The 26,975-nt window shown below is 47.2% G+C and overlaps 2 protein-coding genes across 6 annotated transcripts in view; one reads left to right on the top strand and one right to left on the bottom strand.

Moving 5' to 3' along the window:
• The window catches only part of MRPL37 (mitochondrial ribosomal protein L37), a 17,963-nt gene extending 9,335 nt beyond the window's left edge, over positions 1 to 8,628 (bottom strand). Inside the window, exons 1-3 of the mRNA XM_017874518.1 lie at positions 8,187 to 8,628; positions 2,968 to 3,151; positions 2,759 to 2,874 (exon numbers count right to left, since the gene is read on the bottom strand). Coding sequence (XP_017730007.1) covers positions 2,759 to 2,874; positions 2,968 to 3,151; positions 8,187 to 8,532 — 646 coding nt within the window. The 5' untranslated portion in view covers positions 8,533 to 8,628. The remainder of the gene's footprint in view (positions 1 to 2,758; positions 2,875 to 2,967; positions 3,152 to 8,186) is intronic.
• Positions 8,629 to 8,720: 92 nt separating this feature from the next.
• CYB5RL (cytochrome b5 reductase like) overlaps positions 8,721 to 26,975 on the top strand; it is a 36,017-nt gene continuing 17,762 nt past the window's right edge. For 4 of the 5 annotated variants that reach the window (XR_001886090.1, XR_001886089.1, XR_001886091.1 and 1 more), the window contains exons 1-4: positions 8,721 to 8,799; positions 15,187 to 15,483; positions 20,218 to 20,366; positions 23,032 to 23,119. Coding sequence is in view for 2 of the 5 variants with exons in the window: in XM_017874521.1 (XP_017730010.1) it covers positions 15,286 to 15,483; positions 20,218 to 20,366; positions 23,032 to 23,119 (435 nt within the window). In the remaining 3 variants the exon portion in view is untranslated. The remainder of the gene's footprint in view (positions 8,800 to 15,186; positions 15,484 to 20,217; positions 20,367 to 23,031; positions 23,120 to 26,975) is intronic. The other variant, XM_017874522.1, reaches the window with a different exon arrangement.

The raw sequence follows: 26,975 nt of genomic DNA on the forward strand, positions 1-26,975 counted from the left end.
TTTTTTGTGTAAGACGTAGTCTTGCTCTGTCGCCCAGGCTGGAGTGCAGTGGCGCAATCTTGGCTCACTGCAAGCTCCGTCTTCCAGGTTCACGCCATTCTCCCGCCTCAGCCTCCCGAGTAGCTGGGAATACAGGCGCCCGCCACCACACCCAGCTAATTTTTTGTTTTTGTATTTTTAGTAGAGATGGGTCTTCACCATGTTAGCCAGGATGGTCTCAATATCCTGACCTCGTGATCCACCCGCCTTGACCTCCAAAAGTGCTGGGATTACACGCATGAGCCACCACACTCAGCCAAGGCAGAGGAGATTCTTAAACTTAGGAAAGGGGCCAGATTGTCCTTAACAACTGAGAGTGAGAAAACCCTGGCCAAAGAGCCTCACTGAAGTCAGATTAGCATATATGCTATATGCAGACACAGGTAGCAAGACGAAAACAAACTCACATCTGACTCATCAGCAAGTCAGCCATTGTGAACATGCATAGACACCCTTCACAGAGGTCCCCACAGGAGGTCACATGCTACCACCAGACAAAATGTGCTTGGAAAAACACCTTGAGAATGGCCTCCTGAGGCGTGTCCACTGAGGCAAATCTTTCTCAGAAGGTGCTTGGGTTTTCAGAAACAGCCACAGTGAGATGGTAATGGATCAAGGCCAGTTTTCTTGTACGTCTAAAAATTGGTTTGGTCAACAGCACTGTCATTAATTAACATGTGGCCTCCCTTACTGGATAGGTAAGAAAGGGATACTACCTCTGTGGGTGGATAAACTCTGATCTGTCACACCTCGAGAATAGTTTTCTAAAGTATTTCCTGTTTCCTCACATAGAATCTGCAAGAAAACTAAACGTGCATGGACCTCTCCTAACCTTGGGTTTTCGATTTTCCCCACAGACCGCTCTTGTGTGGTTTCTGATTCAATTCCCTCCATATCCCTCCTCCAGTGACAGCGCCAAATGGGGTAGTTTAATTAGAGGTAATACTTGATGATGGGCCAAGTACTCCTCTATTAATGAGGTTCACTAATTTCCTTAGTGGTGTCATTACCTCTGCAAAGCTGACTCTTTGCCAGGAAGTCTATACACAAATCCTGACCAAGCAGATGTCCTGAAATCCCAAATCATTCCATAGCTGGTTTCCCTGCTCCAGGATTCCACCAGTTAGAACACCTGTGTTCTCTGAACATCCCTGCCTGAAACACCAACAGTAGGTATATGCATTTACGCATCCCTTCAGTCAGCACCTACTGTGTACCATGAACTGTTAGACACTGGACAATGTGAGTAAGATATGGTCCCAGCCATCAGGAGTTCCGTTTAGTGGGGTAGATAGAACTGACGGTAGATACTGACAGTACAGTGTAATCTGTGCTATGATGGCAGAATGGGCATGAGGGACACAGAGGAGGAACAGATACCCCAGCCTGGATTCACAGAGAAGGGGGACTTGAGTGAAGTCTTGCAGATAAGGAGAATTTGGTTAAATGAAGAAAGCAGAGGCCCAGGCGCGGTGGATCGCCTGAGGTCAGGAGTTCAAGACCAGCCTGGCCAACATAGTGAAACCCCATCTCTACTACAAATACAAAAAAAAAAATTAGCTAGGCATGTTGGGCAGGTGCCTGTAATCCCAGCTACTCGAGAGGCTGAGGCAGGAGAATCACTTGAACCCAGGAGATGGAGGTTGTAGTGAGCTGAGATCGCGACATTGCACTCCAGCCTGGGCAACAAGAATGAAACTCCACCTGGAAAAAAAAAAAAAAAAAAAGAAAAGAAAAGAAAGCAGAAAAGAGTATTCCAGGCGGGAAGCAGTGGCTCATGTCTGTAATCCCAGCACTTTAGGAGGCCAAGACAGGTGGATCACTTGAGGCCAGGAGTTCGAGACCAGCCTGGCCAATATGGTGAAACCCCATCTCCACTAAAAATACAAAAACTAGCTGGGTGTGGTGCATACGCCTGTAATCCCAGTTACTCGGGAGGCTAAGGCACAAGAATTGCCTGAACCTGGGAGGCAGAGGTTGCAGTGAGCTGAGATCGCGCCACTGTATTTCAGCCTGGGCGACATGGTGAGACTCTGTCTCAAAAAATAAATAAATAAAAATAAAACTCAAACAAACAAAAAAGATTATTCCAGACAGAATGCACAGCATGTGCAAAGCTTGATGCTAAAAAGCTGCAAGTGGCTAATTTAGGGATGGTGTGGTGGGCAGTAGAGCAGGAGATAAGACTAGAAAGACTAAGTGGCGACCAAATGACGAGGCTGGTAACTCACAATAAACGGTTTACACTACTAGGAGACAGTGAAGGATCTGAAACGGGCAGGGACATAAAGACTTGCACTTTAGAAAGATCACTCTAGCAGGCCATGCTGAAAATGGATTTGGAAGACCAGAGAGGTGTAACTGAGGTAAGAAGACTATTGCAATAGAATATGAGCATCGTGAGGGCGGAGGCTACATGTGCTTTATTATAAATTTCCTTACTTTCAGCATTTAGGGACTTCCCAAGCACATCCTAAGCACTCAATAGATATGGCTGACTGTCAATGGTTGAATGAATGTCTTAGAAAGTGATTAAAAACAAAAATGGTTGGGCTATGGCTAATGATACTAAGGGTGTGTCTGAGTCTACAAAATAAGACCACGAAGAACAGAAGTGAGGATAGGTATTTGGGGGCAGGGGGATGGGAGCTGGTTGTGGGGCTAAGAGTAGAAAGGCAAGAAAACAGACCAAGGCTTTCTGGTGTACAAGATGACCAACCTCGGTTCCAGGTAGCAGAAAAGGTGGAGTTTTGGACACAGATCCGCCTGGCCAGAGAAGGATGCTTGAGAATCTGAGATTTACACAGCTGTATTAGATTGTCCACGATGACCGGGCTTGAAGACAAAAAGAGACATGTGGGGACTTAAAGCAACAGGTCGACTCAAAGATCCATTAGTAGGAAATCTTCTTTACTTGGGGGAACTTACCAGTAGGTCTCTCTCTTGGGGATTTCCTCAGTGGTGTGCCAGAGACGGGCATGCGAGATCACATTCAGAACACGCTCGTCTTGGTTCTCTATGTGGTTCCTTGGATCATCAACAAGGCTGAGCACTTTCTCGGGAAGGCCTTCTATTAACTTGGTCTTGGTGAGCCAGAGGGCCTGCTTTACACCTTTGAGGTAATCAGCCACAAAAAAAAAAAAAAAAAGAAAGAAAGAAAACAATTTGGGAAGAGATGCTTACACCTGCCAGGTAGCATCTTAGTAAAAAGGCTGCCTCAAGTGCGAAACTGGATTTGTTCTGTGACGCCTGAGGGTATAGAACCAAAAGTGAAGAGCAGAAGCTAAGAAAGTCAGATTTCAACTCACCTTCAGGAATGACCATCTACTTCAGGATGATTAATAGGTGACTGAGGGGATAAGCGCCTGCCACTAAAGGAATTCAAACAGTGGCTAAGACAGCTGAGATAATATGGCTGAATGCTGCAAGCAGTGGATAGACCCTAGGCTATGGGACTAAATTGATGGATGCCAACCTTTCATTTAAGATTCTTTCTAGGCCGGGCACGGTGGCTCAAGCCTGTAATCCCAGCACTTTGGGAGGCCGAGGCGGGTGGATCACGAGGTCAGGAGATCGAGACCCTCCTGGCTAACACGGTGAAACCCCGTCTCTACTAAAATACAAAAAACTAGCCGGGCGCGGTGGCGGGCGCCTGTAGTCCCAGCTACTCGGAGGCTGAGGCGGGAGAATGGCGGGAACCCGGGAGGCGGAGCTTGCAGTGAGCCGAGATCGCGCCACTGCACTCCAGCCTGGGTGACAGAGCGAGACTCCGTCTCAAAAAAAAAAAAAGATTCTTTCTAATAACCCACACCCCAGCCCTGACTACCAAATATAGCCTGTGTCTACCAAATATACTTCATTTATTAGGTGTGGGTCCAGGCATAAGCCCATGCTGCCTTCTCAGGGGAAAACAACCTTTGGAAATAACTGAGAATAACTTTCGGATTTTCATGAATACTTTAAGAAGCTGAACCTCTCTGGCCTTACTATAGAAAAGTTGGGCTTTTCCTGGATACAGAACTGTTTCGTCTTTTTCTTTTTTTGAGACAAAGTCTCGCTCTGTCGCCCAGGCTGTAGTGCAGCAGCATGATCTCGGCTCACCGCAACCTCCGTCTCCTGGGTTCAAGCGATTCTCCTGCCTCAGCTTCTCAAGTAGCTGGGATTACAAGCATGCACCACAGCACCCAGCTAATTTTTGTATTTTTAGCACAGACAGGGTTTCACCATGTTGGCCAAGCTGTTCTCAAACTCCTGACCTGAAGTGATCTGCCCACCTAGGCCTCCCAAAGTGCTGCGATTATAGGCGTTAGCCACTGCACCTGGCCTGTTTTGTCTGATAGACATGGTGAACTGTGTAACTGAAAATATTTTTCTCTATATCAGAGGTCAACAAACATTTTCTCAAAGGGTCAAATAGTAAATATTTTCAGCTTCTCGGCCACAGTCTCTCTCACAACTACTCACTCTGCTAGAGCACAAAAGCAACAATAGGGAATAATTAACAAGTGTGCATGGTTTTGTTTCAATAATACTTCATTTATAAAAACAAGCAGCTGACCTAGTTAGCTGACCCTAGCTATGTACCATTTGTTTTTTTGTTGTTGTTTTTTTGTTGTTTTTTTTTTGAGGCGGAGTCTCACTCTGTCGCCCGGACTCTAAGCTCACTGCAAGCTCCACCTCCCGGGTTTATGCCATTCTCCTGCCTCAGCCTCCCGAGTAGCTGGGACTACAGGCGCCCGCCACCTCGCCCGGCTAGTTTTGTATTTTTTTTTTTTTGTAGAGACGGGGTTTCACCGTGTTAGCCAGGATGGTCTCGATCTCCTGACTTCGTGATCCGCCCGTCTCGGCCTCCCAAAGTGCTGGGATTACAGGCTTGAGCCACCGCGCCCGGCCACCATTTGTTGATTTCTAGCAAGCTCAGAGCCAGGTTTGGGGCTTCCTTTTAAAATGCAGAATCTTAGGCCGGGCATGGTGGCTCACGCCTGTAATTCCAGCACTTTGGGAGGCTGAGGTGGGCAGATCACTTGAGGTCAGGAGTTTGAGATCAGCCTGGCCAACACGGTGAAACCCCATCTCTACTAAAAATACAAAAAAATTAGCTGCGTGTGGTGGTGCTTGCCTGTAGTCCCAGCTACCTGGGAGGCTGAGGCAGCAGAATCACTTGAACCTGGGAGGTAGAGGCTACAATGAGCCAAGATCATGTCACTGCACTCCAGTTTGGGCAACAGAGTAAGACTCCACCTCAAAAAAAAAAAAAGGAAATGAAGTAGAACCTCACAGAATGAATTTTGTTGTATTATCTGTTTTATTTTTCCTTTGTACTGATCCCCTCACCTGTTTTTTAATTTAATCTGGTTGTGTTATAAATAAGCTGCCCAAAATACTTTGCATGAAAAGATGGCATATACGTAGCCAGGCCCAGAGGCTTATGCCTATAATCCCAGTAACTCAGGAGGTGGGAGGATGACTTGAGCCCAGGAGGTCAAGACTGCAGTGAGCTATGATCACACCACTGCACTCCAGGCTGGGTGACAGAGTGAGACCCTGTCTCTAAAATAAATAAATAAATAAAAGATGGTGTATATGTAAACTAAAATAGATTCAATTTAGCCTGACAATCTTTAAACATTACAGAAACTTAGCTACTCTCGGTGGGATGGGCTGTGGTGCCAAGCAAAGACCTCCCTAGCTTCACTTTCCCCAAATTTGGCTTCTCTAGGGGAGGAACATGCATAGACCTAGGTATCTAAGTTCTAGCTCAAGTAAACACACCAGTCCTCTATTTTCAAATGAAAAGTCAATACTATATTCTTCTCAATGATCATGCCCACAAATTAACAGAAGGCTGGTGGCTGCCTTGGTTGGCAGATTACCCATCTCAGCTGGAAGAATACTTCTCTGACTCAAGGTCGTATCTTCATCGAAAATTGTGTCTGGGCCAGACATGGTGGCTCACACCTATAACCTCAGCACTTTGGGAGGCTGAAGTAGGCAAATTGCTTTGAGACCAGTCTGGCCAATACGGTGTAACCCCATCTCTACAAAAGAAATACAAGAAATTAGCCGGGCGTGATGGCATGTGCCTATAATCCCAGCTACTTAGGAGGCTTAGGTAGGAGGATAGATTAGGCCTGGGAGGTAGAGATTGCAGTGAGATTGCGCCACTGCACTCCAGCCTGAATGACAGAGCAAGACTCTGTCAAAAGAAAAAAAAAGAAAGACAGAGAGACAGAGAGAAAGGAAGGAAGGAAAGAGACAGGCAGGCAGACAGACCGTGTCTGGAATGGAAGGGAGCTTAAGATACTTTGGGGGAGACACCCTGAGGCAATTTCTCTTGTGGTAATAAATGAAAAGCAGTAAGTACAATGAGACTTTTCACTTTAAGACCCATAAGACATCACACCAGAAATATAAATATAAATGTTTAGAAATGTAACTTTTGGGCAGGGGCAGTGGCTCACACCTATAATCCCAGCACTTTGGGAGGCCGAGGCAGGAGGATCACTTGGGCCCAGGACTTTGAGACCAGCCTGTGCAACATGGTGAGACCTCCTCTTCACAAATAATTTAAAAACTAGCCGGGAGTGGTGGCATGCGCCTGTGGTCCCAGCTACTCAGGAAGCTGAGGTGGGAGATTACTTGAACTTGGGTGGTCAAGGCTGCAGTGAGGCACGATCACGCCACAGTACTCTGGCTTGGGCAACACAGCAAGATGCTGTCTCAAAAAAAAAAAAAAAAAAAAAGTAACTTCTGGATTTTGTGGTGCAGCAGAAAGAACCCTGGACTGGGAGTCAAATAAACTAAGTTTTAGTTCTGACACCGCCACTGTTCCTTAAACTTGAAAATAGATAAAATATTAAGACTTTATGTTTCATTTGCATATGAAAAATAGGTGATAATTAGAGCTGCCATTTACTGAAAGTCACCATCTACCCTGTGCCAGAAGCTTTACCTGCAAGTTAGATGGGATTTTATAAAATGAAAAATGAAACTCAGAGACTAAGGAATTTGCTCACATACCTTGTAAATGACAAGGCTAGGAGGAGAATCTGAGTCTGTCTACCCTAAAGACCATCACCTCTCTCCATTACCCCAAATGGCTTCTCTAGCCCTATATCTTGCAGAGTTTTATTATAGTCTACAGAACCTCTCTGTGAATAGCAAAAACATAGGATACACCATACATTTTCAGCCGAGGCAAACGAATGTAATCTTAATGTCTAAAATACTGCTAATGCATTCATCCACTTGGTATTGTTACCTGGGTCACTCAAGGATGCCAAGTCTTATGAGATCCTTCCCAGTACCTTGTAAGGACACTGGAAGTGTTTAAAGGCTGGACAATCAGCTTTCAGGAATGGAATTGAGAAGCTTAAAAGGCTGACAAATTGACTTAAGTTTTTTCAAACCTAGGATTTATTATCTGGCTTAGTCCCCCAGTCTTGCCAGATTTGCTTTTTTTTTTTCCCCTAATTACTCCTTGGAAAATACTGTTCCCACTTATCTCAACCATTCTGTTTTCCAGACCTGCCCCATCCCTATCCTGATTTGAGGAAGATGGAAGAATGGGGAAAGGGATAAACAAGCCTCTCCATGGACTCTGGAAAATAATTTCTGGAACTGTTCTAGATAGACAGGCTGGTTTTGGCAAAGTCACTTTGATCTGTCCCTAGTGAGAGTGACAGAGGACTAGACATGGACTTGAGAGGTGACAGGCCTGGAGATTAAACATTCTGCTGTCTCCACTATAAACTCTCTCCATCTACTTTTAAAATGTACAGTTAATCTCCAGAATGTCAGACCTGGAAAGGTCAATGTGGACTGTCCAGTCAAAACCATTCACAGGAAATAGAGGCCCAGGATGGTCAGCCATTTGCCCAAAGTCAAACAGAGAGAGCCAGGGGTAGGCCTAGAAAGCAGCTCTTTTCACGTTGACACGCAAACTCTCTATTACTCCCGCACAGAGGCCCAGCTCCTTACAACTCAATTCTAACAACTCTCAGAAGATGGGAATCACTACGGCCCCATTTCGCAGATGAAAAAACCAAGACCCACAGAGTTTCAATGTCAAGCCCAAAGCCACAGAGGGTCGGGGTCAGTGCTGGGCAGAGGAATATGGTCCCTTGCCGCCCGTCCTGGGGCCTCACCCTCGAGAAGGCGGCAACGCTGGTGAAAGATATAGCAGGCCTGCTCTTTGTGCAGCGGATGCTCGTGAAGAGGGGGCGAGCGGTAGAACCTTGGGTCCTTGTAGCGCGGGTTCCAGGGCGGAAAGATCGGCCGCGCCAGCCAGGGCACGAAGTGCATCTTCCCTGCAAAGGTGATGGGCTCCAGTCCAGGAATCTCGTACACCCTATCCAGGGGAGGAGGCTCCGGCTGCCGCGTGGAGCGCACGCCCCATTCATACGCCCCGCGTCTCGGGGCCCCGAAGCCCCCAAGGCCGAGCTGTCCGGAGCCAGCCAGCGCCCGCCTTGCGGGCCCGGACGCCAACGCCATACCGATCAGTTCGCCTCAAGACCACCACCTGGACGACACCATCTTGCCGCGCCCAGGGCCTGCTGGGAACGAAAGGGGCTGGGCGCCAAAGCTCGTTTTGGGAATGGCAGCCAATTCAACCAATCACAGTCAGGATATTCTTGTCTTGCACCTGCCCCCAGCCCGTTCTCATTTTTTAATAGGTGATACCTGCTAAGCGCGCCCCGCCTACCCGGAGACAGAGAGGAACCTGGAAAATCTCACGTGAGGAGAAGCGCAAGCGAGTAGGTGAGTGGTCGTGGTGGGTCCAGAATCGCTCTAGGACTTCAAACCTGGACTTAGACAAAGTTGATCGCTTATGAGCAGTTGGAGCTTGGCAAGGCACTTTCCTCTCTGAGTCCCAGTGTTCCTCGCTGTAAAAATAGGGATAGAAATGCCTAAGCTGGCGCACCTGTACAGCGCTGTGCTGCGAGCGCCTCTGTCGCGCTGCCCCTCTCCTGAGCGTGACTGCTCACTGCACACCTCTTCCCCAGCGCCAAAAGCGAGCCACTTTCCTGGCTTTTCCTTTCCCTCTGGATTTCCCAGTTCGCCTCCTAGAAGCAAGGACAAAGCAATGAAGATACGCTTTTGCTCCTTGCTCAACACCTGTCTATCAGCTGCCTGCTGTGTGTCAGGCGCTGTGCTTAGCCCCGGTTGGCATTGGTAAATAAGACAGATGGGAGATGTAGAGCTTACAGTTTAGTGGGAGATGCAGACAGAACGCAAGTAAACAACGCAAACAAATAAGTCAACTGCGATACACACACTCCCTATGACTTTTCCGTAGTTATTTTTCTCTTTAGCATTTCACACTATCGTACCATCTGTTTTCCGTCTTTATCCTGCTTAATAACTTTCTCACCCTAAGATATGAGCTCCGTGAATGCAAGGGTTTCTGTTTCTTCACTGCTATATCCCCAGCACTGAGAACAGTGCCTGGCAGATAGTAAATGTGTTTAGTGAATGTGCGTATGATAGAAACAAATAGAGTGCCTTATAGAGAATGAGGAGGGGAAGATTCAGGGAGGGCCTCTGAAGGGAGGTGACCTTTAAAACCAAGGCCTGCGGGGTGGGAAAAATCATACAGCCTGAGGCAACATGTGTCAAGGCCTGGATTAAAGGTAGTGCCTCTTGAACTGAAAAGATAGAGGCTCCAAGGACGCATGAACTAGTTCTTTAAAATTCCTGACTGACGTGGCCAACTTTTCTGCTAATTTTCAAAATAGCAGAGAAGGTGAGACTGTGAAAACGTGGAGAAGGCCAAGAGTTATCCTTCACACCTGTAATCCGAACACTTTGGGAGACCTAGGTGGGATGGGCCGCTTGAGCCCAGGAGTTTGAGATCAGCCTGGGCAACATGGTGAGACCTCCTCTCTACAAATAATTAAAAAATTAGCCAGGCGTGGTGGCATGCCCCTATAGATCTAGGTACTCAGGAGGCTGAGATGGGAGGATCACTTGGGCCTGGGAGATCAAGTCTACAGTGAGCTGTAATCCTGCCACTGCACCCCAACCTGGGCAACACAGCAAGACCCTGTCTCAAAAAAAAATAATAAGAAGAAATAAACATAAAGAGGGGATCAGACCTCATCCACTCATAATGCATACCTGGTCCATAGCATGCAATAAAAATGAATTGGGTTGATGTAACACCGTGTACGTGTAGTCTATGAGGCTCTGTGAAGGTAGGAACAATGACCTGTTTACTTCTGTTGCTTCCCAACACGTAGCACTAATCCTGGTTCCCAGACTGTCTATATAAACTACAGGGAACCTTCCATATGCCAGGCTGTGCTTGGTGGTAGAATACAGAAAGAATAAGACACCATCCTTTTTTTTTTTTTTTTTTTTTTGAGACAGAGTCTTGCTTTGTCGCCCAGGCTGGAGTGAAGTGGTACAATCTCAGCACACTGCAGCCTCCACCTCCCAGGTTCCAGCGATCCTCCTGCTTCAGCCTCCTGGGTAGCTGGGATTACAGGCATGCGCCACCAGGTCCAGCTAATTTTTGTATTTTTAGTAGAGATGGGGTTTCACCATGTTGGCCAGGCTGGTCTTGTACTCCTGACCTCAGGTGATCCGCCTGCTTTGGCCTCCCAAAGTGCTAGAATTATAGGCGTGGGCCACCGCGCCCAGCCTAAGATACCATCCTTGACCTCAAGGAGGTCCCAGCCTGCTAAACCTTCCTGAAGTCATAAAGCTCATGAGCAGTAGTAAGTTTCCTGAAGCCAAACTCTTTATTCTGTTAAAGAAAGATTCATTGAACACTGCCCTTCTAAAACCAGCAATAGTAAGTGGTAAGATAATTTGGGTAAGGTCTGATCAGGAAGAGCTTTGGACACCAGGCAAGGAGATTGGATTCTATCCAGTAGTCAACAGGAGCTGTTAAATGTTGCTAAGCAGGGGACTGGTGGCAGATGTGCTGATGGCTGATATTAGGGAGAGACTGGAATTACATTCTGTGGGACCACCAGAAGCTCCAATATAAATGGGGGTGGGAAGCAGAAAAAGATCTTACAGGTATGGACTCCTGGGGAGTGATTGGGAACCCAGAAATAAGACTTCCCTGCCCTCTAGCAGACTTGGTGGTCTCCTTCTCTGCCCCTTCACAGACTTGGCCACACTTGATCCTAGCACTTTATGCCTGAGTGAAATTAGTGCCATTTGGAGGCCCCAGAGTGCCCATACAATTCGAAGACAGTTTGGTAATAGGATCCTTGCTCTGTGCTAGCCCAGTGCAGGTGCTAGGAATTGGAGATGAAAGTACCCTTTCCTTGCACTTTGGAAGCCTAGTGAGAAAGAGCACCAGTCTGAAGGCCAAAGAGACCCAGGCATGCAAACTGGCCTTCATACTTTTGGCTTCCTGACCTGGGCCTCAGTTTTCTCCTCTATACAATGAGGAGGAGCATGGCCTACCTACATATGGCTGTTAGGAGGATTGAGTGAGGCATGCAGAGCACTTGGCATAGACTCTGGCCCAGTAAGTGGCATCTTTTATAATGGTTATCATCTGTTTAGTGAATGACTCTCCCATCAGGGCAGGAAGAGTGTTTCTCACCTCTGTATCCTGGAGCACCTCATGCCACCGCCCCTGCCTAGTATGTGTTTGTGGCAGGAACAAATGAAAAATCTAATGCTGGGAGCTCTCAGAGGTAGTTGGCGTTTTAGAGGCATAATGTTTACATCAAATAATGCTCTGTAGCATCAGACTTCTTCTCAGCTCTGCTCTTAGTACGGAGAGGAAGAAACACTCTCTCTTTTTTTTTTTTTTTTTTTTTTTTTGAGATGGAGTTTTGCTCCTGTTGCCCAGGTTGAAGTGCAGTGGTACAATCTCAGCTCACTGCTACCTCCGCCTCCTGGCTTCAAGCGATTCTTCCACCTCAGCCTCCTGAGTAGCTGGGACTACAGGTGCGTGCTCCCATGCCTGACTAAGTTTTTGTATTTTTAGTAGAGACGGGGTTTCATCCTGTTGGCCAGGCTGGTCTCAAACTCCTGGCCTCAGGTGATCCGTCCGCCTTCGCCTCCCAAAGTGCAGGGATTATAGGTGTGAGCCACGCGCCCGGCCAAGGCGAACACTCTCTTTTACTTTGATTTACCTGTGTAATTTTACCTTATTGTTTTAGAGACAGGGTCTTGCTATGTTGCCTAGACTGAACTTGAACTCCTGGCCTCAATCAGTCTCCTGCCTTGGCCTCTGAAAGTGCTGGGATTACAGGTCTGAGCCACCATGTCCAGCCTGCTTGTGGAATTTTAAATGAATAGTTAGCTTGCAGGTGAGATTTCCGTAAAAACTGTGGAGTCTACATGTAAGTGTGGAGAACCCTGATAAATCCCAAACTGCCCTCACAGAAACATTTCAAAATAATTCAGACAGTGCACGGTGGCTCATGCTATAATGCCAGCACTTTGAGAGGCCGAGGCAGGAGGATTGCTTTAGCCCAGGGGTTTGAGACCAGCCTGAGCAACACAGTGAGACCCCATCTCAACAAAAAATAAATTAGTTGGCGGTGGTTGCACATACCTTTAGTCCCAGCTACTCTAGGCTGAGGCAGGAGGATCACTTGAGCCCAGGAGGTTGAGGCTGCAGTGAGCCATGATCATGCCATTGCACTCCAGCCTGGGCAACAAGAGTGAGACCCTATCTCCAAAATAAACAAACAAATAATTCATAGCCAAATCACCTCACTGATTTGTCTTTCAGACTATGTTTAACCAATAGCCCTGAAATTGAGTTCCTTTATTCCTTCCCTTCTTTCATATTATACACATTTAAGAATAGCCACTGTGGCTGGGCACAGTGGCTCATGCCTATAATCCCAACACTTTGGGAGGCCGAGGCAGTCAGATCACTTGAGGCCAGGAGTTTGAGACCAGCCTGGCCAACATGGCAAAACACCATCTCTACAAAAAAATACAAAAATTAGCTGGGCATGGTGATGCATACCTGTAATCCCAGCTACTCGGGAGGCTGAGGCAGGAGGATCGCTTGAACCCAGGAGGCGGAGGTTGCAGTGAGCCAAGATTGTGCCACTGCACTCCAGTCTGGGTATCGGAGCGAGATCTGTCTCAGAAAAAAAAAAAAATTAGCCACTGTACCATTTCATGAATAAATGAAAAGCAGGACTCTGCCCTCAAGTAGAACTGTTTCAAAGAAAAGAGACACATAAACATGTAACAGTTTGAATGCTGTAAGGTAGAGAGAGATTCATTCATTTGAAAAGTGTTTATTGGCTGGGTGTGGTGGCTCACGCTTGTAATCCCAACACTTTGGGAGGCCAAGGTGGGCAGATCACCTGATGTCAAGCGTTCAAGACCAATCTGGGCAACATATGAAACCCTGTCTCTACTCAAAATACAAAACCTAGCCAGGCATTGTGTTGGGCACCTGTTGTCCCAGTTACTTGGGAGACTGAGGCAGGAGAATCGCTTGAGCCCAGGAGGCAGAGGTTGCAGTGAGTCGAGATCATGCTGCTGTACTCCAACCTGGCAACCTAGGCAACAGCGTGAGATTCTGTCTCAAAAAAAAGAAAGAAAAGTGTTTATTGAGCTCCTTTTATGAGCAGGGATGGACCAAGTGCATGGAGTGCTCACAGGAGCGAGTGAAGCCAGGCCGGCCTTCAACTGCACCTGTTTTTCTCTCTTCACTGTCCATCCATCTCCAGACTCATATCTGGACCTGTTTAATCCAACTCACAACTGGATTTTGCACTTGGATGCTCCACAAGCACTCAGCATACCTCAAACTAAACTCTCTTCTTCTTTCCCTTAAAACTCAACTTCTTCTTGAGCCTTCTGTCTACCCAAAATCCAACCCAGATCCAAGGGGTTGGATGTCCCTTCTACCCCACTATCCCCCCACGCTCCCTCACATCTATTCAGTGTCAGTGTCCTGTTAATTTCCTCTTCAGTATTTCTCTCATTGACCCCTGCCTTCTCATCCTGCCTGAAGCTGCATGTCTAAGTCCTCATCTCATCACACCTGGACCATCACAACCTTCTGTTTCCTGCGATTAAAGAATGATGTGGTTTGAAACCAGACATGCCAGAGTTAAAACCCTGGTTGCCACCATTTTAGAAGCTGTATGAAACTCTGGGCAAAGCTGAACTGTAGTGGTTAGGATTGCAAACAAAGGTGGCAAAACTAGGGGAAAAAGGAAATAATTGTCACAAAAGTCAGATTATGGTAACCTAGGGGAAGTGCAGTTATCAGGAAGGGACACAGATGGCTTCTGGAATACTGGCAAGGTTCTTTTTACTTGACTGAGCAGTAGTTACACAGGTGTTCTTTTATATTTTTAATTAATTTTTTATAATTGAGTAGGTATATATTTTACTTTATCATTTAAAACATTTTAAGGCCAGACATGGTGGCTCATTACTGTAATCCCAGCACTTTGGGAGACTGAGATGAGAAGCTCACTTGAGGCCAGGAGTTTGAGACCAGACTGGCAACATAGTGAGACCCTGTCTCTACAAAAAGTAAGAAAAAAAAAAATTAGCCAGGTATGGTGGTGCACACCTGTAGTCCCAGCTACTCAGGAGACTGAGGCAGGAGGATTGCTTGAGCCCAGGAGGTTGAGGCTGCAGTGAGCTATGATCATGCCGCTGCTCTCCAGTCTGGGCAACAGAGTGAGACCTCATCTCAGAAAAACAAAACAAAACAAAACAAAAATATCTTTTAAAATTCAATGAGACTTTTCTATGTAAAGTGTCAACTGGCACTCAAGAGCACAGGAACAAATCAGGAAACCTTGGTTACCAGCTCTGATTGTTGTGTCCTTCCTTCCGTATGCCAAGCTATGCTTCGTGGTAAAATACAAAAAGAATAAGACACCGTGCTGTGCTCAAGGGGGTCCCATCCTGCTAAACCTTCCTGAAGTCGTAGAGCTCATGAGTAGTAGAACCAGGTTTCCTGAAGCCAAACCCTTTCCTCTAGTAAAGAAAGATTCACTTCACACAAGGGATTGCCCTTCTAAAACCAATGATAGTAAATGGTTAATGCTCCCTACCAGACAGCAGACTCCTTGACTGATCCATCTCCATCCCCAGCGCTTGCACAGAGCCTGGCACCTGCAGGCTTTGGAGAATGTGAGGAATAGAGGAGACCAGAGAATAACCCCTGTGTTTTCCCTCTCCCAGGCTGGCCAAGGATCAGGGCCTTGGCCCATGGTCTCATAGAGCCTGGCCTGTTCTGGAAGAGCACCCAGTTGTTCCTTCTAGGCTACCCAAGCCCCATTGATGATGGGTGAGAGGGAGGAGGACGACGACACTGAGGAAGCCTGGCTGCAGCTGCGGCCCATGGAACCCCTGCCCTCCCAGTGCTGCGGCAGTGGCTGCTCACCCTGTGTGTTTGACCTCTATCACCGAGACCTGGCAAGGTGGGAGGCAGCCCGAGCCAGCAAGGACAGGAGCCTGCTGCGTTGGCCAGAGTCACAGGTGAGGGAGGCTGCTTCTCAATATGAGCACCAGGGCGGCAGAATCTACTAGCCTTGGCCCTACAAAGCACACCTCTCGGAAGCCTTCCCTGACTGTACAGCAGAAGAAAAGAGTATGCATAACAGAAGCAAACAGATCCAGGCTCAAAGCCCAGCCCTGAAGCAAACTTATTAGCAGCTGTGTGGTTTGAGGCAAAGTCCCTTAGTCGACCTAAGCCTTAGTTTCCCCATCTGTAAATTGAGGCTAAATGTTTGTGATATGTAGCACAGAGCTTGACATCCATTTCACTTAACTATGTTTATTGAGTACCTATTATATACCAGGCCCTGTGAGACAGAGAGGATTTGAGAGTGAGCGTGACAGGCACAGTCCTTGTCCTTATGGACTAAACTAGCTATAGTTTATTCTAGGTAAATAGTGGATATTAGGGCTGGTATTTTTTCTTCTCTGGCCCTTACTGACTTTTTCCTCCTTAACTCCTGCAGGACTTCATAGTCTGGACTAAGCAGATTAGCCCTTTATTGTAATGTTTAGGAGGGTTCACAGTTACAAATGTCAGAACACCAGACTCCATCCCCTGTGTTACACAGATAGGGAAACTGAGGACCCATTCCTTCTGGCACTGTGCATAGGTTTTGTTTTGCATCTGTCCCTGTCTTGGTCTCCAGCATCTGAACAGTCTTTCCATTTTCTGTGTCCCTCCTGACTAATGTGGAGTAGAGGTGTCTCCCATTTCTACCTCTCTCAATGCCATCTGGCATCATCATCACTTTTTTTTTTTTTCTTTTTTATAGAGATGGAATCTCGCTATGTTGCCAGGGCTGGTCTCAAATTCTTGGTCTCAAGTGATCTTCCCGCGTCAGCCTCCCAAAGTGATGGGATTACAGGCGTGAGCCACCTTGCCTGGCCATCATCACTTTTTGACCAACCATTCCTCATTCTTGGGGCTCAAACTAGACCAAAGCTTAGTCATTTTTACACATGTTGTTCTTAAGCTATAGATCATACATTCTGAACAAATGCAGTTGTTTTTCTTTTCTTTTTTCTTTCTTTTTTTTTTTTTTGAGATGGAGTTTTGCTCTTGTTGCCCAGGCTGGAGTGCAGTGGTGTGATCTTGGTTCACTGCAACCTCCGCCTCCCAGGTTCAAGCAGTTCTCATGTCTCAGCCTCCCAAGTAGCTGGGATTACAGGCATGTGCCACCACACCTGACTAATTTTATATTTTTAGTAGAGATGGGGTTTCACCATGTTGGCCAGGCTGGTCTCGAATTCCTGAACTTAGGTGATCCACCTGCCTCGGTCTCCCAAAGTGCTGGGATTAGAGGCGTGAGCCACCACCATGCCTGGCCCTGCAGTTGTTTCTCTGAACCCCAAAACAACATGACATTATTATTAGTAGTATTATTATTAAGGCAGAGTCTCACTCCATCACCCAGGCTGGAGTGCAGCGGCATGATCTCAGCTCACTGAAACCTCTGCCTCCCAAGTTCAAGCAATTCTCCTGCCTCAGCCTCCTGAGTACCTGGGATTACAGGCACCTACCACCATGCCCGGCTAATTTTTTTTTTTTGCGTTTTTAGTAGAGATGGGGTTTTACCATGTTGGTCTCGAACTCCTGACTTCAACTGATCTGCCTGCCTCAGCCTCTCAAAGTAGTGGGATGACAGGTGTGAGCCACTGTACCTGGCCATATTTTTGCTTTTCATGAAGATAGAGATGGGGTCTTGCAATATTGCCCAGGCTGGGCTCAAACCCCTGGGCTTAAGCGAACCTCCCATCTTGGCCTCCCAAAGTGCTTGCTGGGATTACAGGCATGAATAACTTTATACTTAATGTCTCCTTGTATTTCTGCCACTGGAAGGTGGTGATGGGGACTAGAGTGCTCTGGCTTCTGCCAGTGACTAGGGAATGTCATGACAACTTCTGTGTTTTCTTTCTTCTCACTGCCCTCCATCTCCACGGGGCTCACCCCTTCACTTCTTTCTGATCTCTGCCCAAATTTCATTTATCTTCCTAACTCAGAACTACCAGACACCATCTAGATGTACTCTTTTATGTGCATATTGTCCATCTTCTTGCTAAAATATCAGTTCTGGCAGAGAAGGGGCCTCTGTCTTTCTCACTGTTCTATCCTCGGCACCTTGAGTAGTTCCTGGCATTACAGTCGGTACTCATTAAATATTTGTTTTATGAATGAATGTGTTTCTCCCAGATCTACTAAGTACCATATCCTGTGTGCTGGGCACAAGGAGGTTGGTAATAAAGATGCCAGGGTACCAGTGCTGAAAAAACTCAGCTTACAGAAGGGGGACAAAGAATCACAGGGTTATTTGGCTGGTCACGGTGGCTTATGCCTGTAATCCCAGTACTTTGGGAGGCTGAGGCGGGTGGATCACCTAAGCTCAGGAGTTCAAGACTAGCCTGGCCAACATGGTGAAACCCTGTCTGTACTACAAATATAAAACTTAGCCAGGCATGGTGGCACGTACCTGTAATCCCAGCTACTCAGGAGGCTGAGGCATGAGAATTGCTTGAACCTGGGAGGTGGAGGTTGCAGTGAGCCCAAATTGCACCACTACGCTTTAGCCTGGGCGACAGAGCAACACTCTGTCTCAAAAAAAAAAAAAAAAAAAAAGATTGTGATAGACTCACTAAGGAACTGAGGTGCAGTTCTTGGGATGTTAATACTTCATAGGTTGTTATGAGAATTTCATAGGATAAATATGTAAAGCACCTGGCACATGGTAGATGCTCAGTAAATAGTAGCTGTCATCACCTATTATAACATTGGAAATTTAAATGATACCACATTTAAAGTTGCAAACAGAGGTCCAGCGTGGTGCCTCATGCCTGTAATCCCAGCACTTTGGGAGGCTGAGGTGGACAGATCACCTGAGGTCAGGAGTTCAAGACCAGCCTGGCCAACATGGTGAAACCCCATCTCTACTAAAAGTATAAAACTTAGCTGGATATGGTGGCACATGTCTGTAATCCCAGCTACCCGAGAGGCTGAGACACAAGAATCACTTGAGTCCGGTAGGCAGAGGTTGTAGTGAGCCGAGATCGCACCACTGCACTCCAGCCTAGGCAACAGAGTGAGACTCTATCTCAAAAAAAAAAAAAAAAAAAAAAAAAAAAGCCAGGCGGGTGGTCAGCTGTATCCCACACTTTGGGGAGGCCCGAGCGGGTGGATCCTGAAGGTCAGGAGATTCGAGACATCCTGGGCTAACACGGGTGACCTTCTACTGAAACAAACAAAAATTTAGCTGGGCGAGGTGGCGGAGCGCTTCTGTGTCCAAACTACTTGGGAGGTCTGAGGCAGGAGAATGGGTAATCGGGAAGGCGGATGCTTGCAGTGAGCTGTGATCCGGCCACTGCACTCAGCTGGGCGATCAGAGCGAGACTAGTCCAAAAAAAAAAAAAAAAAAAATTTGCAGCAGATGGAAGCAAAACACACAAACATTTTGTCAGTCCTGTAAAATAGCATATTCCAATTTGTAATTTTGTTTTTTAACTTTTAATGAAGCAATAATAATAGGAAAAGATTTTACATTTCCATGGTAACTTATATTTTATAAAATGCTTTTTACATTGTATCTCATCTGACCCTCATGATAACCCTATAAAGTTATCAGGGATGAGTGGCCCTTTTTATAGACTAGGAAACTGAAACCCAGAGGATCAATTGATATGCTGAAGGCCCCACAGGGAGGCAGTAGCTGAGCTGGGGCTAAACCTAGTTCTCCCGACTCCCAGTCCAGTGTTCCTTCCAAAGTACCAGGCAGCTGTGCCAGAGGGTACCCAGGTGCTCTGGCTGATGATCAAGAGGTCATCCTGGATGGGAGGTGTGGGAAGGAGCACAGTGGAGACAAGGCCTCGAATGCCAAACCCGAGAATGTCTGTCGATTCAGTGACATTGTCAGCACTACCATGGGTAACTGGGGTTCCAGAGTTGGTGCTGCAGGAACACATAGTGCCAGGCCCTAAGCTGGGATTGAGGGGTCCCAAGAGTAAATGGAGTATTTTATAGGAGAGAAAGGTCTGTGAGTCACAGCATTCAGAGAAGGCTTCCTGGAGGGGATGCAGGTTGGGGTGGAATGTTAAAGGCAGTGGGCTGAGACTTCCACATGAATTTGAATCTTTGTCTACAATGTGACTGTAGACAAGTAAGCCAACATGACTCAACTCAGGCCTCAGTTTCCACATATGTAACACACAGATATTGGGTTAGATATTCTGAGGTCCCATCAACTTATAAATTATGCAAATCTGGATTTTAGCAGGTTTGAAGAATGGCTATGTCTTTTACACATTGGAGATGAATGTTCTGGATAAGAGGGTACTGCTCGAGCTAATAAAGACTCAGAAGTAGGAGGCAGCAGGGTGTTCCTGGGAGGACGAAGAAAAGTCTGGCATCAGATGCCTGGGAGATAAAATGGGGTGTGAGGGTCATCCACAGGACCCTTGAGTGTCCAGCTAAGGAAGGAGCCCGCACTTTACCCTGGAGCTGAGGGGAGCCATGGAATGCTTAAGAGCAGGATAGTCTCAAAGGAAAGTGCTCTGGCATTCTTGGATCTGATTTTCAAAGGGGAGTAAGGTGAGGCTAGTGTCCAGTTTACAGGAAACTTCCTGAGCCAAGACAGTCTCTCCTTGGGGACAGTGGGAAGGATGCTATGGATGCCTGTGTGTCTGTGGAGCCCCGACCTCTAGCTGTTGGATCTCTTCTTGTTGCAGAGCTGCCCCTCCAAGCTGAACCCAGAGACCTTTGTGGCCTTCTGCATCAGTGCCATGGACAGACTCACTAAGGACACATACCGTGTCCGGTTTGCTGTACCCGGGAACAGCCAGCTTGGCCTGCAGCCTGGCCAGCACCTCATCCTACGGTACACTCAGGTAGCGGGAGGACCAAAGCTTCACAGCCCTGCTTTGCTATTTGCTAGCTGCTGGCCTTGAGCAACTAGCGTACTCTCCCTTAAGCCTCCATTTGTCATCTTCAAGATAGACATAGTGACACATGCCTCAGAGGGTTCTTGGGATTGAACTAGATAATGCATTTTCATAATAAATAAAAACACAGTCACTTTAATAGCACTTACTATCCAAGGCACAGTTCTGTGTGCTTATAGGCGTGAAATAATTTAACCATCACAAAATCCTATGTGGTAGATGCAGTTATTTCCCAGAGGAAATTGAAGTAAGAGAGGTCCAGAAACTTGCCAAGGTCACACAGTTAGGAAATGTTGGAGCCAGGATTTGAAGGCAAGCAGTCTGGCTTTAGAGCTTGTGGTATGAACCTAATATGATTAGTACCAATTGATAGAATTGAGCTTGCCCAGCACCACATAGCTAATAAGTCACGGAGCCAGGATTTAAACCCAGACAGCCTGGCTCCTGAGTTACGCTCTTTACCACTCCTCTGAGGCTCCTACTTCCTCCCAGTCTACTTAGGCACTCTACTCCCACCCCAGTCCCCACCCCTGCCTGCCCAGAGACAAGACCCTTTGGAATGTCCAGGTAGAGTTGTCTGTTAGGCTGTTGGCTCTGTGAATCTGAGGCTTAATAGAGAGATCTGAGCTGCAGGCATGGGTTTGGGAGTCATTGGCACATACCTGAGTGGTATTTGGAAACGTGTGCATGGAAAGAGAAAGGCACACAGGACCAAACCCTGGAAACACCAGCGTCTATGGCATTGGCAAGAGGAGGAGGAGCCAGCAAAGGAAACAAGGTGCGGCCAGAGGAGAAGGTGGAAGCCAGAAGAGCACTTACTGCTGCTCAGACTCTGACCACTTGCTTCACAATGGTCCCTGGTATTTGTGTCCAGCTCCTTCTGGCCTATGGCCTGGCCATCAGTCCTAGAAGTTCAGTATCCCAGTGGGCAGCAGGGGCCACAGGGCAGGTCACAGTCCCAGGCATCCTTCTATCCATGAACCAGAATGCCCAGAATTCCCTGCCTCCAGGCTGGCTCCCCTCCTTCACCCACTCTGTCCCTGCGGTGACATCCCTAACACACATATTTGACTATGTGACTCTGGAGTGCAGCATGGAGGCAATGTGGCACCCCAGAAGGTATCTGAGGTACACATTGCCTCCATGATGATGTCCTAAGCCAAGGCCCTAGCTTGCTTTCCCACCATGTTCTTCTCCCTTTGCCATCCCACCCCTGCCCTGGTCTCAGCCTCCTGCTCCACACCCCGTTCCCACCACCCTTCCTGTCCCAACTTGCCCTTGCCAGTGGCTGGCCTATCCTGCAGCGCCCACCTCCAGGAGGTTTCCTAGGCTCCAGAGGAGACTACACACTCCCTCTGAAATGTATCAGTTTTACCTCTGTTGCAGCAGACGTCATAGTGCTCTGCAGCCAAGCCATGCTCTATGCTCTGTTCCTTATGTCCCCATTTGTTTCATATGCATTTATTAAGTATTTCTGTCCAGCCCCTCATGCTTTTGGTGCATTGAGACAGGGCCTTTTTAATCTTTGCATACCTCAGAGAAGAGAGTTTTGTATGTAGTAGGACTTGAGAGAAGACTGCTTAGGGAAGCTCCTGGGAAACTCTGAAAACAGTGGTGAGGAACCCAGCTCTGAAGTTAGAGCTGTGATTGAATTTCAGCTGTGCAAGTGACTTCACTTCTCTAAGCACTGGATTCCTCATTTGGGTTGTTTGAGTTAAATGAGATAATGCATATGAAACGCTTGATACATGCATGCATTTCATACATCATGGCTATTACTGTGACTCATGGTGGTTATCCTGACCCTGTTTTTGGTAACATAGAGAGGATTCATGCATGAGATAGGGCTTCAGACTAGGGCCCTTTGAGGATCCTTCCAGTCCTAATGCTTCTGTCAGGTGCTAGTAAGTGTTTAATAAATGTTAGCAGTTGTTTTTATCTTTATCACTCTGTGGTCGAGAAGAGGTCAGGAAAAATGACAGTCATGTCTTCAAAACAACTCACATCCTCAGTGTACTTTTGGAAGCACTCTCCCATCCACACAACTGTCATGCAGATAGCTGTCCCCATTTTACAGAAGCGGCCACGGGAGATGAGATGATCTACTGGGATCTCATAGCCAGCATGTGGCAGTGGATGAGCCCAGTACTCTTTTTTTTCTGTTGCATCTTGCCGGGCTCTCCGTGAGGACCTTTATTTTCACCAGACTGGCAGAGGAGGTACCTCATAAGGATTTGCAGTTGTTTGTTTGTTTGTTTGAGACAGAGTGTTTTGCCCAGGCTGGAGTGCAGTAGCATATGATCTCGGTTCACTGAAACCTCTGCCTCCCGGGTTCAAGTGATTCATGTGCCTCAGCCTCCCTAGTAGCTAAGACTACAGGTGTGCACAGATGTGCACCACCACACCCAGCTAAATTTTTGTATTTTTAGTAGAGACAGAGTTTCACTATGTTGTCCAGGCTGGTCTCAAACTCCTGACCTCAAGTGATCCACCCACCTCGGCCTCCCAAAGTGTCGGGATTACAGATCTGAGCCACCGTGCCCAGCCTTAAAAGGGTTTGTTGAATGACTGGCTGACTGACTGCATGCTTCTCTTTCCCAGAGGGATAGTAGATGACTTAGAAATTCAGAGAGCCTATACGCCCATCAGCCCTGCCAATGCAGAAGGATACTTTGAAGTGTTAATTAAGGTGAGTTGACCTTCAAGGATGCTCTCAGATGCTGTGGACTTGTGCCTCCTCTGCCAAGTTGGTCATGATGGGGCAGTTCCTACCAATGTGGGAAAAGTCAGGGTTCACGGGAAAGGGGGCTGACCTGAGGGAGAAGCAGGGACAGGTGAAGGAGGACTTCTTCCATCTCCTTTCCTGGGGAAGGGACTGCCGCTAGTCCACCAACAAAGGGCTGTTCCAGCGTGTTCCTGACAGATTTTACTAAAAGATAACTCTGACTGAGAAGGGGAAGAAGGGATACTGCTCGCCTCACCTTCCCGCCATCTGTGGAGAGTGAGCACCAAGCTGCGCAGGGAAGGGGAGCCAAGGCCCGCTGCACCCACTGTGTGCTGAGCACAGGGGTCCAGAGGTGAGTCAAGCACAGTGCCTACCCTCAAGATACCTGCCCAGGACAAGTGACCAGATCAGGACAATACAGTGTGACAGATTTTGTGCATAAAGAGGCCCAGCCCAGCTCAGCAACTGGGTTGCAGGGGAGGCAGGCCGGGCTTTCTTGGAGAAGCTATGTGTCTGAGAAGTGGAGAGCTAGAGGGAAAATGTGGGAAGGAAACTCAGTGCTGGGAACAACATGGACAAAGGCAATTGGGGAAGTAAGTCCTTTGTCCTGGAACAGAAGGAAGGCATGCCAAGGGAGCAGGATGCAAGCTGAGAGGTTTAGGCAAGAGGTAGGACATGGAGGAGTTTATGGACAGGACTAAGCTAACATCACCTCTCAGGTGAGGTGGGCAGGACCAGGGGCATTGGAGTTGGACCTTGAAGAAGGAGTACAAATTGGCAGTGGCTGTAAATGGCATTCTAGGCTGAGGGGATGGTTAACCAAAGGTTGGGAGGGGTGAAATAGAACAAGTCTTCTAGGAACCATACCCAGCCTGAGAGCCAGGAGGAGAGGGTGCTGGTGGAGCAGGCGGAGTGGATGGAGGAATTGGCAGAGATGAGATGAACAAAGTAGGGGTGCAAAACACCCTGGAGACCCAAGGAATAGGCAACAAATATATAAGAAGTTGTGGAGGCCCAATTATGTGGAAAGAATAATTAGGTTGAGCTACATGAAACTGCTGATATTCTAACTTTTTTGACTTAAAGAAACATCAACTTCATGTGGGCCAACCTAATACACAGCTCTAGATCATCATTTCCCAAATGGAATCATTATAATATTTAAGAATAGTGTTCACATCCTTAATCTACCTTATAAAACATGACTTATTATCTGTATTGCATTGATAAGTAAACTGAGTCCCCCAGAGACCCCAAGGCCCCACAGCTAGTAAGAAGTGCTGCTGGTAGGTGAGTCCTGCCCCCTGACACCGAGATCTCAGCACTGCCTCCAGCTCCCGCCTTCCTACCTGCCATCAGAGCGCGAGTGTTTATTCCCTCACACATAAGCTTGGATAGGATCCCTTCTTCACACAACTGTTTGTCTGGGAGATTCCACAAATCCTCTCCAAATGGCCTGCTTCCCCAAGCTGCTTCTCAGGGTGTGTTTCTGTGGAAAGGATAAGCCTGGAGACAGTTCTTCAGGGCAGCTGGATCTCTCCCAGCTGCAAGGCTGATTTTCTTGTTCGTTTACTGGAAAGCCTCTCTTTAGAGAGATGTCTAATTATCTCTAAGCCACTGGCTAGGAAGAGCCAAAAATGTCTTTGCAAATTGGGAAGGCAGGCAGGGCTTATCGTCTGACCCTCCCATGTAGAATGGAAGGAGAAGCTCCCATTTCTCAGGCACCTTCTGGGTACCAGGTACTGCCTCTTTCTGTTTATTCTAATTATCTCATTTCGACCTCATAACCACCCTATAGAGTAGATCATATTATTCCCATTTTACAGATGAAGAAACTGAAGCTCAGAAAGATGACATCATTTGTCTCAAGGCCCCTTGGGTAATATCATCCAAATGGAAGGACAAAAGTTCAGTGTCAGTTCTGTTTAACAAGTATGTATTAAGCATTTACTCTGTGCCAGGCTCTGTGTGGGTATGTATTGGTCCATTTTCACGCTGCTGATAAAGACTTACCTGAGAATGGGCAATTTATGAAAGAAAGGAGTTTAATGGACTCACAGTTCCACATGGCTGGGGAGGCCTCACAATCATGGCCGAAGGTGAAAGTCATATCTCACATGGCGGCAGACAAGAAGAGAGCTTGTGCAGGGAAACTCTTCTTTGTAAAACCATCAGATCTCATGAGACTTATTCACTATCACAAGAACAGCACGAGAAAGACCTGTCCCCATGATTCAGTTACCTCCCACTGGGTCCCTCCCACAACACATGGGAATTCAAGGTGAGATTTGGATGTTGACACAGCCAAACAATTATCAGGGTACTAAAGAAAACATGGAAGAATCCTTCCCTTCTTCTTGGGTGCTGTCCATGCCATATGGCCTCTAAGGCCACAGCTGGGATCATGTCTCCCCCTAGATAGGGGCCAGAAAACAAAGCATGCATGGAGACAACCTCCAGCAAGGCAGGAGAAGAACCACACCTTTCCTTCTAGACCCCTTCTGGTTGAGCCAGGGACTTCCCTTGTGTTGTGCAGGTAGTGCCCAGGGAAGTCAGGGATGATATCAGAGATGGCCATGGGTGCTTAAAAACAGGTCTGGGGACCAAAGCCATGTCTCTCTGTTAAGCCTGGCTATAATCTTACTCCAAACACCCTTCCAGTCCTGTTTCCCAGTGCTTCACCCTCACCCTCACCCTACCATGTTCCCCTTGCTGTTCCCAAAACATGACCCAGATTGTCCTACCCCTGATCATACTACACCTGATGTCCAGAGTCCTCTCTGCACCCCTGCTCCCATCCCCAGTGAATTCCATCTTGCCCATCTTTCAAGTTCCAATTCAAATGCTTCCCCCTCCAGGAAGCCATCCTTGATCCCATCCATGGAAGTGACTGCAGCCTTCTCAGGTTTATTCCTAGTTTATTCTTCTCATGGATATTAGATGGTCTCTACCTTGTAAATGTCTGAGACTTAGGTCCCTTCTAGATTGTAAGCTCCTTAAGGGGACAGCCTGAATCTGAATTGATTGATTGATTCATTCATTCAGGTATTTATTAAGTTATTTCCATGGTTCAGGCACTGGCTGCCTTCATGGAGCTTAAGATCTAGGTGTCTTGCCTGCATCCTCAACATGGTACCTGGCACAGAGTGGACAGACACCCAGGCAATATAGACTCCCCTCTCCATGGAGGAATCACTCCTGTAACCTTCATTTTTCATCCAGCCAGGAGATGGTGTAGGGTAATGCAGAGACTGCAGATGGGTGGCCTGAATCTAGCCCACAGATGTATTCGGTATTGGCCAGCATAGAGTTCTAAATTTTTGAATTAATTGCAGACATTTCAAAAACGGGAGATTTTAAATAAAATATGGATTTCCTGCCTCTTTTGGAAAATCAATAGATCTGGCCAATTAGGCCCCACAAACTATAGACTGAAACCTGCAAAGTGGCTTCCCTCCTTAGAAGGAGCATTGCTTACTAACTTATCATAATCCCCATCACTCCCTATTGTCTCCCTGATGCTGAGACTGTGTGTTAATTGCCATTAATCATCACCCAGGTCTTCACTCATTTATGGTACCTGCATGGTCCCTGTGGGCATTTGGGTTTGGGACCTCTATGTTGAAGGCTTTAGGTCCTATGGATTCTCATCCCAGCCTCCTGTCTACTTTCTGTGTAAGCTTCTGGGCCTCATCTGAAAATTGGGAATGGCTATACCAACTTTGTAGAATGAGGAGGACAATTAAATGAGGTAACACATGTGAAGAACTTAGCATACAGAACAGGCTCCACATTAATAGCTAATCTGGTTTGTGTTGGC

Source organism: Rhinopithecus bieti, unplaced genomic scaffold, assembly GCF_001698545.2.
Source record: "Rhinopithecus bieti isolate Rb0 unplaced genomic scaffold, ASM169854v2 scaffold_7684, whole genome shotgun sequence".
In the NCBI taxonomy this organism is placed as follows: domain Eukaryota; kingdom Metazoa; phylum Chordata; class Mammalia; order Primates; family Cercopithecidae; genus Rhinopithecus; species Rhinopithecus bieti.